Source organism: Trichechus manatus, unplaced genomic scaffold (assembly GCF_000243295.1).
Source record: "Trichechus manatus latirostris isolate Lorelei unplaced genomic scaffold, TriManLat1.0 scaffold00082, whole genome shotgun sequence".
Classification (NCBI taxonomy): Eukaryota; Metazoa; Chordata; class Mammalia; order Sirenia; family Trichechidae; genus Trichechus; species Trichechus manatus.
The window spans coordinates 3886111-3902163 of NW_004444018.1; the positions used below are offsets into that span (position 1 = coordinate 3886111).

The window sequence follows — 16053 nt, forward strand, 5'->3', positions numbered from 1 at the left end:
GCCCTGAACTTGGACTTCTAGCTTACTAGACCATGACAGAATAAATTTCTTGTTGTTAAAGCCATCCACTTGTGGTATTTCTCTTACAGCAGCAGTAGATAACTAAGACATTGTCCTATATGAACACATGCTCCAGGCAAAGTGAAGGCACTCTGTTTCCGGAAAACGTCTTTTGCATTATCTTTCTGTTCCCTGAATGGATTCATCGCTCTTCCTTCTTCCCAATCTTTTTTATTTTCCTTTCCTTGAATGCCTTCTACCTTTTAAAACTTTGTGGGAAAGTTGGCCTATTCTTTAAGAACTATTGCAAAAATGTTATCTTACATGAGTAACATTTTTCCTGAACTCTCTTATCACCATAAAATTCTTGTGAAATTCACTGTACTATATCTTGATTGTTAGTTGCTGATGTGCCACGTTCATTTTATTCCTATTAGACTGAAAATAACTTAAAGGCAGAGACTGCTCTTACTTACTTTTTATCTAATACTTTCACTCTCTGTTCTCACTTGATACCCAAATTGACTCTATTCATTTACTGAGTACTTACTATGAGTTAAGGTCATACAACTATAAGTAGTAGAACTGGGACTTGAACATGGTTCTATCTCCTTTAGCCTTACTAATACACTATAGAAAATATTAAAAATCCCACAGACGTCAAGAATATTTGTGAATTTTAACTTGGCAATATTGCCATAATCACTGTTTAAATAAGACATTAATGGAGTATGAAATAATTAAAATACATTGTCTAAGATATCTCTTTAAAATAGTATTTTCTTCTATATTCCAATAGTAATTTGTATATACCAGTATTATTACTTATGACATTACATTATGATTATCTTTTTACATTTGTTTTTTTCCCAATCGACTGTGGATGCCTTGAGTACCAGGATATCTTATATTTGCAACTCCAGTACTTAGCACTACAATGAATGGCACAAAATAGGCTATCAATAATTTCACTGAATATTCAAGAAGCTGAAAACAAGCTAAGTACTGATGTTTATTAAAACAGAATGCCTGAGAAAGCAATTTTAACAGAAATCACCAGACTGACCACCACTAACTGTCTTTTCTATCTCCTTCCTGCTAAAACTGTTATATTAATCTAGAAAGGATAGGAGCAGATACATAAATCAAGGAAAGAGAATTCAGGTGGTGTAACCTGACCCTACGAATGCCAGTAAATTTCCATTAGTCCTTAAACTAGTCCAAGCCAGATTTGGCCCACTTCGCATGTGCAGAAGGGCCAGCTGTGACCACTAACTGACCTCAACAGAGGACACATCAACAGTGGAACGAATCAGAAGAAAAATCATCACCCGAACCCTATTCTGAAGGAAGAAGTCCAACAAGAACCACATCATCTCATCTTTCCTGGCCCCCTTACACCTGCATGGCCACCATTCTGCTGTCCAAATCACATACTAGCCCTGCTTCCCCATAGCTTGGAGAGCCAGATCTGAGGAAGTTTCTCCTGGCTCCTCGTACTGCTCATTTCAAGAAAGTTACTTTCTCAAAGACCACTGTCCAGATTATTGGTGAATCTGAGCACACTGGACAGAACTCACCTTTTCGGGTTCAGTTAGGGGGTGGAGGGCGGGAAGGAGCTACAAATATAGTATTCTAGTGAATACCCAACACACAAAAAAATGATAATCAATTAAGAGTTTTCTATGCGTCCAGGTAATTTTTAATTAACATATACACTAGTAAAAACTGGCTTATGTGTTGAGTGTCATGTGCCAAGCCCTGTATAATGTGCTAGATACCATACCAAATAGATAATGTGCAGGTCAATTATCGAGAGCAGATGATAATATAGTAAGCTTTAGTAATTCAATTCATTAAACTACTTGGACAATGCAATTATAATTGAAACTATTCTAATTCAAGTTCTGTCTTCTAGCCTTGTTCGTGTAAGACAGCATTAGAAATTTGATTCTACTCATCACCAGGTTGAAAAGTATGTTATCATAGAATATTACCATACATGTTTAATAAATTAATTAGGTATTGATGGTGCCTAGTCTTAATTAAACGTAAAATTAAGAACAAACTATTTTTAAAAGTTTTGGCACTTAATTAAACAAATATTTCTTTAATAGCTACTCTGTGCCACATAGCAAGCTAAGTACTGGGAACAGAAGGAGCAATAAGTCACAGTTCTGTGCAAGGTTCATACAACATTATGGAGGAAGCCAGACATATAAGCAACCAAAGACTGTCATGAAGTGGAATCCTTTATATAATTCTGGTTTTGGAGGCCAAGACCAACCAATATTTATGTGTTCATCTTTGTCATTAGAAAAAATATTTATTTTAATGAATCATAATATTTCACTGACTACACTAAAACAAGGAATTCTATAAACAAGTAATAATTGATTCCATCTATAAAAACTCTATTCATCCCTCCCACACACACATATGCTTTCAGTGCCCAGTGTCATGTTACTGTCCTCAAGCTACACTGTTCTATATACAAGCTCAGATTTTGTTCCTTTTTCCTGAAATGCCTCTCAACAAATTTACAGAAATAGTATCCACCCTCCAAAAACTTTCTCATTAAAGCATTCTCAATTTCCAAACAATGTGATATCACACTCTAATATGTATGGTAATTATTTTTACTCTTATCTTTACCAGTCCTCATCCCCTATTTCCTCTGAGCATGAGCTACTTGCATCAACCATATTTTACTCATCTCGTATTCCTATAGAGTTTAGCATGAAGAAAAGTGCTGAGTAAATATTCACTGAAATGAAATGATCCAATTAACTGACTGTGCTATAAGCAAAACTAATACTTTCACATTATTTCTGAAACTTAAAAAAACATCAAACATATTAGTGGAAGAGTAAATTTTATTGATGGATGAAAAACTAAAGTGATAAGAAGTATGGACAGTAAACAATAATCACTGAGTTCTGCTGAAATTGTATTTTTCTTCTTCTCACTTTAAGCCAAAAGAACATAAAATTATAGACTATTAGTGAGCTAGTCATTTTTAGTTTCTTCAACAAAAACTGCATAGTTTAGCAGTTGCACAGCATTAAATATATACATTTTTGTAAAACCTGAAAGTTTTAACTTTTGTGTTGACCTCAAATGTTAATCACCTACACTGGTCGGATTCAGAGTTTCTTTTCCCTTTTCTGCCACCCTGTAAAGAAAAATAAAGCAAATTATTCAGAAAATATCATTTTGGGGTCATTTTCATATTAAGAATACATGACACAAAAGGCATTTTGGGGTATAAGAAGGAAGCAATTTTTTTTTTAGTTTGTTGTAAATTTAAGTGTGCATATCAGTAAATTATTTTTATGTAGCTATTTTTACAAATTGTTAGAGGAAATTGCAAAAAAAAAAGTCATATCTACTTGAATTAGTCTCTTAGTAAGATGACATCTTATTTTTTCAAAGCTCATTTTGACTGTCCCAGACTTGCTGAAAATAAAGTTTTTGGTCAATACGAAAATAAATTACACTTAATTTGCTCCATATGATCAGCAAATTTGGTAATTCAGTTCATTATCTATTATTCAATTTATAATTCAAGTTCTGTCTTCCTAGTCTTCTTCATATTTGACATCATCAGAAATCTGATTTTGTTCATCACTGGATTGAAAAGTAGGGTATACTTTTTACACGGCTCAGTAGCATATACAAATCTGTATTTTATTTGCTCTATATGAAACTCCATCTATGGTATCTGAGTTGAGTCAAGGAAAGAGAAAGGCAGCTTAAAAGACAAGAAGAACCTTACATTAATTATTTTAACATAAAATTTTTTGCCTTATTCTGATTTAAAAACCAAACACTCATTGTAGAAATTTGGAAAGCAGAAAGGTACAAAGAAGAAAATTAAAATCACCCATAACTAACTCCACCCCCAAAGCAACCATAAATAATGGTTTGATATATTTATTTTACAGTTGTTTCATGGTTTTTCTCCCATTTTTATAAACTATGGCAATGGTATTCAAACATAGTTCATCATTAGAGTCACTTAAGTAGCAATATTTTTAAAAATTCTCATTTCTAGGCTTTGTCCCAGAACTACTTAATTAGGATTACTAGAAGTGGCTGAAAGAATCAGTAACTCAAAAAGTGTCCCAACTGATTCTGATGATCAGTCAAGTTTGGGAACTATTTGTCTGTGGAAATGCATTTCTTAAAGTGGTAGCTATATCAGCGGCGTGTGGAGGCCAGAGTCATTTAATAAGGGTGTCAGGTTTTCTTTCTTTCTTTCCTCCTTCTGTCTATACCTCGCCTCTTGGCAGTCAAAACATTTTTACATCAACCTTCTTAAACAATAAATGCAGTTGTTGGACTAAACCAAAGCTAGGAAGTTTCCTGAATACAACCAAACACTTCGAGGGACAGAGCAGTAGGGGCAGGGATCTGGGGACCATGGTTTCAGGGGACATCTAGGTCAACTGGCATAACAAAGTTTATAAAGAAAATGTTCTGCATCCCACTTTGGTGAGTGGTGTCTGGGATCTTAAAAGCTAGCGAGCGGCCATCTAAGATCCATCAGCTGGTCCCAGCCCACCTGGAGCAAAGGAGAATGAAGAACACCAAAGACACAAGGAAAGTATTAGCCCAAGAGATAGAAAGGGCCACATAAACCAGAGACTTCATCAGCCTTCGACCAGAAGAACTAGATGGTGCTTGGCTACCACCAATGACCGCCCTGACAGGGAACGCAACAGAGAATCCCTGACGGAGCAGGAGAAAAGCGGGGCGCATAACTCAAATTCTAGTAAAAAGACCAGATTTAACGGTTTGGTTGAGACTAAGGGGACCACAGAAGACATGGCCCCCACACTGTCTGTTAGCCCAAAACTAAAACCATTCCTGAGGCCAACTCTTTAGACAAAGATTAGACATAAAATGGGAATGTGAGACATAAAATGATACTCGTGAAGAATGTGCTTCTTAGCTCAAATAGAAAAATGAGACTAAACGGGCAGCTCCTGTCCGGAGGTGAGATGAGAAGGCAGAGAGGGTCAGGAGCTGGTTGACTGGACATGGGAAATCGGGTAGAAAGGAGGAGTGTGCTGTCACAGTACAGGGAGAGCAACTAGGGTCACGTAACAATGTACGTACGTTTTTGTATGAGAGACTAACTTGAATTGTAAACTTTCACTTAGATCGCGCACACACACACACAAAAATGCAGTTGTTATTCTTTCCTGACCACACAGAAGTTCAACCAAGATTCATTCAGAGAAAACAAGTATGAAAATAGGTTATGTGGAACTTGAAATACGTAATGACATGTATTAAAAACAAAATTTATTTCCTGTTAGACAGCAGGAAAATAAATTTACCAAATTTTTTCTATAAGGTAGATACCCATTTTATATAGTACCAAGACTACATAGCTTAAAACACTTACCTTGCTTCTCAACTAGAATTAAAAAACAAAAAAACAACACAAAACATAGCAAGATCCTTTACAAAGCTTCCCAAGCAAAAGGTGTGCTCCCGCCTGGACCAATTAGGTTTCAAAATTAGGCTAAACTACTTTTATGTTCTCCAGGTCATCAGTGGCTTTCCAACTTTTTCGACTTTTATCCCACATTAATTAATGCATTCCACATTATGATTTAGACACACGTACATACATATATACAAATATTTAAAAATATATAAATGTATACATATACATATTGAAACTAAGCGCTGATATTTTTTATTGTTTCATCCAGAAAAAAAATGCTGTATGCAAGCTGAATACATTCTGTGAAGCAATGAAAGAATTTGAAAATCACTATTTTGCAACCACCGAAGTAATAACTGAAACAAAGACCATCAATGGATGCTAAAACCATTGGATGAAAAGGTGTTGGGGAAAAGGATATGCACACAGTCTCAAAGTATCACCCCACATTTTACTTATTAATTAATAAGGGGGAAAAGACACCTTTACAATGGAGATATCTAGCAGGTACTACCTTCCTCATGCAATCAAACTTATTGTTATCAATGAGTCAAATGTCATGTGTCTTCCCTTCATATGCCACGTATGACACAATATCTATGTGGTACCAAGGATTTTCTTGAATTAATTATTGTTTTATATAACAATATCTAGGATAACCTTAACAGTATCTAAAATGTTAAGTTATTTTGACCGATAATAACAAAATTATTATTTACTGAACAGATTTTGGCCTAAGAATAAAATAGCGCAATTGCTTCTTACAGAGTACCTACCCCAAACGTACTATTTGTGATGAAATCACATCAAATTATAAAAGCATACCTGGTATTTGGCTAATTCTGCTTGTAATACTTTCACTTTAGATCTTTCTTGTTCTAATGCAGCATGAAGTGAAGTCACCTATAACCAAATATTCAATGAGAAAAAAAAAATTTTTTTTGTCTTTTTAGACAAATAATCTAATTCTTAACACTTATTCACACTGATTTTTTTCTTTATTATTGTACTTTAGGTGAAAATTTACAAAGCAAATTAGTTTCTCATTCAACAATTCAAACACAAACTGTTTTGTGACATTTTTTGCAGTCCCCATGATGTGTCAACACTCTCCCCTTCCCCACCCCAAGCTCCCCATTTCCATCTGCCCATTTTTCCTGTCCCTTCTTGCCTTCTCGTCTTTGCTTTCGGGCAGATGTTGCCCATTTCGTCTCATATACATGACTGAACTAAGAAGCACGTTCCTCACGTGTAACTGTTTGTTTTATAGACTTGTCCGATCTTTGGCTGAAAGGTGGATTTTGGGAGTAGCTTCAGTTCTGAGTTAAAAGGGTATCCAGGTGCCAGAGTTTTGGGAGTTACTCTAGTCTCTGTCAGACCGGTAAGTCTAGTCTTTTTTTTTTTTTCTGTGAATTTGAATTTTGTTCTACATTTTTTTCCCCACTCTGTCGAGGACCCTCTATTGTGGTCCCTATCAGAGCGGTTGGTGGTGGTACCTGGGCACCATCTAGTTCTTCTGGGCTCAGGCTGGTGGAGGCTGTGGTACTTGTGGTCTATTAGTCCTTTGGACTAATATTTTCTTTGTGTCTTTGGTTTTCTTCATCCTCCTTTGCTCCAGATGGGATGGGACCAATAGATGTATCTTAGCCGCTAGCAAGCTTTTAAGACCCCAGATGCTACTCATCAAAGCTGGATGTAGATTTTGAAATGGTATATCTTTGGCTATGTATATTTTCACCAAAAAAAAAGGCTGAGAAGGGAGAGTGTTGACATGTCGTGGGGCTGTTAACCAATGTCATAAAACAACATGTGTACTATTTAATGAGAAACTATTTGTTCTGTAAACCTTCACCTAAAGTACAAAAAAAAAATGTCAAAGTTGGATGTAGAACATTTTCTTTATGAACTATGTTTTGCCAATTGACCTAGATGACCCCCACGACCATGGTCCCCAGCCCCTGGACCCAGTAACTCAGTCCCTCAGGGTGTTTGCATATATCTACGAAACTTCTATGGCTTTGCCTTGGTCAAGTTGTGCTGACTTTCCCTATATTGTGTACTGGCTTTCCCTTCACCAAAGTTAACACTTGTCTACTATCTAGTTAGTGATTCCCCACCCGCAACCCTCCCCTCCCTCAGAACCATCAAAGATTGTTTCTTTCTGTGTGTAAAACTTTTCACAATAATGGTCAATAATGATTTTTTTTTAACACTAGATGATCAAGTTATCGTAAGAGGAAAAGTCTGCACAATTTCAATTAAAACATGCCGTATGGAAACCCTGGTGGTGCAGTGGCTAGAAGTTCAGCTGCTAACCAACAGGTCGGCAAGTTTGAATCCACCAGACGCTCCTCGGAAACCCTATGGGGCAGTTTTACTCCTACAGGGTCACTAGGAGTTGGAATTGACTTGACGGCAACGGGTTTGATTTTGTTTTTTGGTTTTTTTATACAGTTTTATAGCTAGAACAAGCCCAGTATTCTAAAAGAAGAGAAGACAGAATATGGATGTTAAGGAAAGAAAATCAAGTCTGTGAAAAGGATAAGTTCCCTCTGCCCTCTCAATCTCTACCTCACAGTCCACATCAGGTAAAATATAACCTTATCTTCCCCCGTTCTTCAGGACATATCTACATCCCACAGCACAATAAACAGAATCTTCCCTTATTTGCTACAAGAAGAATAAAGCATGATTTATATCACTTTCTTGCAAAGTTGATGGGCTACATTTTTGTTTAGTCAAGGTTAATAACTCAGGACTAAAGAATACCTTAAGAAACCACTCATATATTTCTAGTTTTCCTTACCTGTATGGTTAGCTCATTCTTGATACTTTGTGATTCATCAACTTGCAGAAGTATTTCTGCTTTATCTTTCACTGACAAAAAGGAAAAACAACACTATAATAATCTTTCCAATCATTCAAATACTTTATATTTTAGTGAACCAAGACATAGCAGTGCAATCAGAATAATGATTTGCTGTCCTCACACTTAACGAATGTACTTCTTGACTCTTATTTCTGACAGATAAATTCTTATCATTTTATATTTTCTGTGGTGTTAAAATATTAACTTTACAGATAATGATGAAAGATGTGTTTTTTCCATCTACACAAAATGGGGGAAGGACATAAAAAAATAAGAAATTTCACGTAGGGAAAAACTCTAAATACCCTGACTAATCTTAAAAGCAAGATTTTTAAAACAATGTAGAATGTTTTTTCTTTAAATTGGGGGCAGCATACAATACGGCCAACAAAATCATTTTTACCTGACTTTGAATACCAATGAAGCACTGTCAAATATATGTATCTCATAATTGATCACATAACCTCTGGTCTCTCAGAATTATTAAAAGTTTTTGAGTGTTATGCACCTAACCTCATTTTTCCCATAACTTACGGTTTTAATTGTGTGATTTTTGCACAGTGCAGTGATTTTTAGGAACACATATATTGCATTATAACATTATAAAGAATGTTGTAAGTATTTTCATGTAATAATCTTACATGAAGTTCCTCTACTTGGATTATTTATAGTGTAGAATATGGGCACTGATGTTCTTTACTGGTAGCCAATTTTAATCCAGTTTTGAGAGTAAGCTTTTATCAGTTAACTTTCTGATTTTCCACAAATGATTTATTTTGGAGGAATATTATTTTATTTTTACGAATTTAAAAATTATACATCCAATGCCCAATGACATCTTTCATTTCTTCAGTTAGAAATATATCCTCAAAACAATTCAATTTTTTTATTCTCATAATTTTGTTCATTGAATTAAATGTTCATCATATTAAAATAAATTAAATGACCCACATGGAATTCAATCACATGTAAACATCTAAATAAATCATAGGATGTTAATATCTGATTTTCCAAACAATCCCTTGCCTCACTGTTCTTTAAATTCTATTGTTGTCATAGTTAAGTTACATAATAGTTATAATCTACTTCAGAACTATACATTCTGTTCAACTAGACACAATTTCTGGTTTTGACTCATATTGTTTTTGATAACCTGTTTTTAATATAGTTTAAATTTTATTTGGGCAATTCCATTCCTGTTATTTTCACATTTGAAAACAATTTTTGGTTATCTTGTTAACTTACTCTTCAAGGTGAGCTTCATAGTTTCTTAACTGCTATACAGTACTCATGGGAAAAACATTTGGGATTTCATTAACATTTATCAATAGAAAAATTGTTTATTATACTTAATCTTGTCTATTCAGAAGATTTTCTCCATTAATTCATGTCTTTCTCTCTATGTCTTTTTTATGGTTTATAATTTCCTTTGCATAAATCTCATATTAAAAGTTAAATTAATACACACTTCCTCTTATGTTGTGAACAGAAATTTTTCACAGAAGTTTCAAGTTAAGTATCACTAGGAATACCTATTCAGGAATACAATGGATTTGGGGGAATTTCATGGAGTGCCTGGGTGGTCAAATGGTTAATATGCTCAGCTGCTAACTAAAAGGTTGGAAGTTCGAGTCCATCCAGAAGCACCTCAGAAGAAAGGTCTGGCAATCTACTTCCAAAAATCAGCCACTGAAAACTATGGAGCACAGTTCTACTCTGACACACATGGGGTCACCATGAACTGGAATCAACTTGATAGTGGCTGGTTTTTTTACCCCCATCTAATATACTTCTTTATATTATTTATAATCTTATTTATTATCTCTGATCATTTTTTCATTGATATTCTTGACGTCCTGCTGGTGACTTACTGTCAAAACTTTAGAGCGGCAGCAAAGAAATGAAGGTGGGGAGGGGAGAAGGAAAGAAATGATGAGAAGGAAAGTGATGATAGGCCCTCTCCTCCAATAATTCAAAAGCAAAATGTTTTGTTTTCCTTCCAAATGAAGTCCAGTAATCTATAAGAATTGAAATTTCAAGAGTCTTTCTTACGTGAATAGTCCTAAACTTGTATAATACTAAGGTACTATAGAAATTATCAGCAACTATCCAGTTTGTGTCACTCTGGGAAGGAAACCTTTTCATTTTTTTCAGTTGGTAAGTCATCTATCTTGAAACATTATCTTCAAATATTATTCGAGATAAACTTTTAAATTCTAAAACACACAAATCACTTACTTTCACCTTCCTGAAGCATTTTCAATAACTGTGCATTTCTTGCCTTTACTTCTTTATACTTTGCCTAATAGTTAAAAAAAAAGGTTTAATTTTTTAAAAACAAATGATATAATTAATGCTTTACTATCAAGTTAAGGAGTTACAAATTCTAGGCTTCCTCAAAGAGAAATTAGAATAAAACAAGATGGAGTAAAATGTAGTCAGAACTGTCTACTATTTAATCAAATCTCTAGTACAATAAAAGATATTAACATTGTAAGCGATTGAAAATTAAAGAAGAGAGGAATAAAAATGGAGAAAATTCAGAATAATATTAAGTTTTCCTGAAGTCTTTTCTTCCTCAAATAAACTCTATATAGGAGATGCAGGGCCAAGATGCCGGAGTAGTCAAGATATTTCTGGTGGACACTCTTACAACAAAGACCCGAAACAACAAGTGAATCAATTATATATGACACTCTGGGAGCCCTGAACATCTAAGACAAAGTTGAGGAACTGGACTGAGTGGCAGGGGGAGGGAGAGATGGTTTGGAAGCAGCGAGGAGTTGCCAGACGTGACTGGGCAAGAACCTGAGCTCTTCAGGCCTGAGCAGCTCGTGGGTGAGCGGTGAGGCAGGCAAGAAGCCGTACTCAGGAGGCATGTTTTCCACACCAAGAGAGACCCAGTGCCAGAGAGTCTAATCGGCCACCAAGAACCAGTGACAAGCAGCCCAAGATCGGCAAAAGGTAAGTACTTGTGTACGGCCTACCAAGATAATAAAAAACCACCCCCTTAGGGAAAAACCTCTCTCCGATTTACCTCCCCGCTCCCTGCTCTGCCATGAGTCCCGGACGGGCTTCAGCAATTGCTGAATCCCCTGGGCCAGAAGTAGGATCCGTCACATGCCCTGAGCCATTCTCCCAGCCTTGGAGACTGAACAAATTAACAAACAGGAGAAAAAATAAACAGCCGGCGCCCCTAAGCCAGGAACCCAGGGTAGGCATAGCTCCTTTGGCTAGGCGCAGGCATAAGGGCTCCACGGATTTTGAGTGCCTTCCCCCTGCAGAGACATGAGTGGGCCCATCTCAAGAGCGTAGGCCCACATTACCGCACTACAAAAGGTTATATACCTAAAGTCTAACAAACTGTTTCAGCTGTAAAGTGGCAGGTTCGTGACAGTTGACACTGCTCTGCCCATTAAGAGGCCCGAGGACTGGTGCCTCCACTCACGCCACCTAGCCACCTGTGATTGGGCCCAAGAATAAGAGGTGCCCCTGAAACTTTACAACCAACAGCACTGGGTGATAATACTCTGGCTGCAAAACCCACCCACCTATGCTCTCCAGGGAACAGGGACACGTCTTCCTTCTGAACATTCAGGGGCGGCTGTCAGCCCCCTGTCTTGCTCAGAGTGTGTCCCCCTGTTACAGCCAGACGCCTGTGCCTATACCAATCACCCATGCTTGTCTAGGACTGCAGGTGAGAGCCTACACCACACACTTGGTGGCTATCTACCTGGGCACCTGAGCTGAATCCATACAGGAGTGGGCGGACTACTGAGCTCATACACCGAGTAACAGATCTAACCACCTGGTGACAGGACATTACAGCTTCAAAGGGGCCAACAATCAGACTAGATCATATGAGCAGTCTATTTGGGCATATCAAAACAAAACAAGAAGCTAGGACAAAGTAAGCAAAAATAAATATAATGACTTATTGATGGCTCAGAGACAACAGTCAACATCAAATCACATAAAGAGGCAATCCATGATGGCTTCAGCAACCTCCCAAAATAAAGAGTCTAGAAATTTTCCAGAGGAGGAAAATTTCTTGGAATTACCAAAGGCAGAATACAAAAGATTAATATACAGAACTCTTCCAGAAATTAGGAATGCAATTAAGCAAAACACAAAACATGCAATAGAGGAAATTAGAAAAATTAGAGAAGAACATAATGACAAATTTAACAGGCTGCAAGAATCCACAGATAGCAATCAGAAATCCAGAAGATTAAAAATAAAATTTCAGAATTAGACAACCCAATAGAAAGTGATAGGATCAGAATTGAGGCAATAGAAGTCAGAATCAGTGAGACTGAAAATAAAGCACGTGACACCAACTTATTTCAGGAAAAATCAGATACAAGGATTAAAAAAAATGAAGAAACCCTAAGAATTTTGTGGGAATTTATCAAGAGAAATAACCTACAAGTGATGGGAGTACCAGAATGGGGAGAATACCAGAAAATACAGAGAGAATTAGTGAAGATTTGCTGACAAAAAACTTCCCTAATACTGTGAAAGATAACAAGATATCTATCCAAGATGCTCATCGAACCCCACATAAGGTAGATCCCAAAAGAAAGTCACCAAGACATATTATAATCAAACTTGCCAAAACCAAAGACAAAGAGAGAATTTTAAGAGCAGCTAGGAATAAACGAAAAGTCAAATACACAGGAATCAATAAGACTAAGCAATGGGATGACAAATATAATGCCTCGAGGGAAAAAAACTGCCAGCCAACAATGATATATTCAGCAAAACTGTCTCTCAAACATGATGGCGAAACTACAGCATTTCCAGATAAACAGAAGTTTAGAGGATTTGCAAAAACCACACCAAACTTACAGGAAATACTAAAGGGAGTCCGCCAGTGAGAAAATCAGTAACATCAGACAACAACCCAAACTAGAACACAGGACAGAGCAACCAGATATCAACCCAGACAGGGAAGTCACAAAAATGAATCAAAGCTAAAACACTGAAAATAGGGAAACAGATGTTAATATGTAAAAGATGACAATATTAAAACAAAAAAGATGGATGTAAAAAATGTAGTCATGGAGAGAGTGCCGGCAAAAAGGCACTCTAGGCAGAAGCACCATGCCGTCCCTCCACAGCAAAGATCCGAAAAACTAAGCCGAACAGAGAATACGACAATTCTGAAACCCTACAACATCAAATGAAGAGATAAACAACTCAGCCAAGTACCAAATGCACTGAGAAAACTGACAGAGAACGGAGAGCGAGGAGAGATTCATGCAGAGGTCCCCTACCACCTACCGCAGTGCGGATCTACCAACTTGGACTCCTATCAGAGACCAGCAAATGGGGGTATGAGAAAGCAGCCTCACACAGCGTCCAGCAGGAGACAAAACAACCAGTAATTTGCGGTGTGTGCTTTCCTACAGCCCACCCCTCTTCGTCCTGGCTCGGCCTCCTCTGCTTCCCGCAGCCACGGTCTCTTGACCGGGAAGCACCGGCTGCCTGGATTCCACATACCCGAGTGGGTGGCTCTCTGGGTGCCATTTGTTGGCTGCTGGTATTACTTTTTTCTGCTTCTTTTGCTTTCTTCCTTGCCTCTTGCCGTCTCCCCAACCTTTCGCTCGAGTGCCTCGCTCTGTGCACCATCTTTGCTTCTTCCTAAGGGGCTGCAGAGTGCCGGTAATTTGTGATATACGCTTTCCCAGTCTCTACCCTTCTTCACCCACACTCGGACCCTCCGCTTCCCGTGGACACAAGTCTCTTCTCCAACAACACCAGCCCGCACTAGCTGGCTCTCTGAGTGCAATTTGTTGGCTGCTAGTGTTGCTTTTTTTTTTCTGCTTCTTTTGATTTCTTCCTTGCCTCTCACCAACTCCCCGTCCTTTCACTCAAGTGCCTGGCTCCGTGTGCCATCTTTGTTTCTTCCTGACAGGCTACAGAGTGCTGGTAATTTGTGATATACGCTTTCCCACTCTTTACCCTTCTTCAACAACACACGGCCCCCTCTGCTTCCAGCAGACAAACTCTCTTGTCCAGAAACAGCAGCCCACACTAGCTGGCTCTCTGAGTGTCATTTGTTGGCTGCTGGTGTTGCTTTTCTTTTTCTGCTTCTTTTGATTTCTTGCTTGCCTCTCGCTGCCTCCCCGCCTTTCGCTTGAGGGCCTGGCTCCGTGAGCCATCTCTGCTTCTTCCTGAGGGGCTGCGGAGCTCCATTCGAGTGTGGAGCTGCTTCTCAGTCTGGGCTACCGCGCTGGTGGGATCCTGGGGCTTTTGTTCATTTGTTTGTTTAGAATTGTTTGTTTGTTTTCTTTTCCTTTTCTTGAGTTGCGAGCCCTTTCTGGCCAGGCGGAGCTGCGTGGCAAGGAGACTCCCCTTCGGCTTCCACAGGCGTGCAAAGGGATCCCTGAGGGCATTTCTTTCTTTGTTCATTTTTTGTTTTTTTCCTGTTTTTTGGGGGACCTTTCTTGTTCATTTCTTTTTAAATTTGTTTTCTTTTCTTTTCCCTCTTTTTCCCTTTTTGTCTTTCTTCATTGCTCAGTTTCTCGTCTCTCTACATCTTCCTTCTCTTTCTGTTCCCTGAATACCTGGTGTTGTATACCTCTATGCCTTCTAGCCAGGCTGTACTGCAACACTTGAGAGCAACTTCCCCAGAACTCATAGCTACGCCGGTGGGATCCCTGGGAACTCTGCAGTTCTTTAACCTTTCTGATTTTTATTTACTCATTCTTTTCTTTTCTTCCTCTTCCCCTTTCTGTTTTTCTCCATTTCATAGTCTCTCATCTCTCCACTCCAACGGCAAGCTCCCTAGGCATTCTTTTTTGTTTGTTTGTATGTTTTTGGCTCCTGTTCCTCTCTCCTCTATCCCATATCCATCTTAGCTCCACACAGAACAATCTCCCCGCTGCATCCTGCCTACCTGCACCATACGCTTGACATCACACCACCAAGAAGCACAGGCAGAGCCTACTGGAACTTGCCCTGCACTAATTACCGACCCGCTCTGGTGGCTGTAGTAAGTGCCACAAAAAACCCGTCCCAGTAACTCCTCTTCAGCTAGACCTGCCCTGCCGTACCATATCCGAGTGACTGAACCTGCCAGTTGGAGAAGGACGCGAAAACTAATGAGCGCAGAGACAAGCAAACAACAAAGAACACACAGTCCACCTGCTCAGACATGGTCAAATTTTTTTTTCAAAAAAGGGACGAAACAAACAAATCTACAATCAATAAATGAGAAAAATAACTACTGAATGCCCCGAAAACAGCAGACAATATCAAAACTTTTATAAAAACAGGACAGAATGTTTCCAGTAGGCGTCCAAAATAGAACACCAGATGACTCACCTGTGGAAGAAAATGCACTAGAACTACCTGATAGGGAATTCAAATCTCTAATACTCAGAATTAATCAAGAACTGAGGTAAAAAGCTGACAAACATGAGGAAAAAATAGACAAATTCATGGAAAATACAGACAAAAACTTCGAAGAACTCAGGACGATAATGCAGCAACAAAATGCCAAAATAAATTCACAACTAGAAATTATACAATGACAACAATTAGAAATCCAAAAGATAAACAACAAGATTTCAGAAATGGACGGTGTCATACAAGGGCTGAGAAGCAGATTTGAAACGGTGGAAGACAGGATCAGTGGAATTGAAGACAAACACTTGGATACAACTCTGTTTCAGGAAAACTCAGAAAAAAGAACAAAGAAAAATGAAGAGACCCC

The 16053-nt window shown here is 38.0% G+C and overlaps 1 protein-coding gene across 1 annotated transcript in view; it reads right to left on the minus strand.

Annotated features, from left to right (window-relative positions):
• Positions 1-2858: 2858 nt before the first annotated feature.
• GKAP1 (G kinase anchoring protein 1) overlaps positions 2859-16053 on the minus strand; it is a 131004-nt gene continuing 117809 nt past the window's right edge. The window contains exons 10-13 of the mRNA XM_004381300.1: positions 10569-10632; positions 8268-8338; positions 6287-6364; positions 2859-3175 (exon numbers count right to left, since the gene is read on the minus strand). Coding sequence (XP_004381357.1) covers positions 3128-3175; positions 6287-6364; positions 8268-8338; positions 10569-10632 — 261 coding nt within the window. The 3' untranslated portion in view covers positions 2859-3127. The remainder of the gene's footprint in view (positions 3176-6286; positions 6365-8267; positions 8339-10568; positions 10633-16053) is intronic.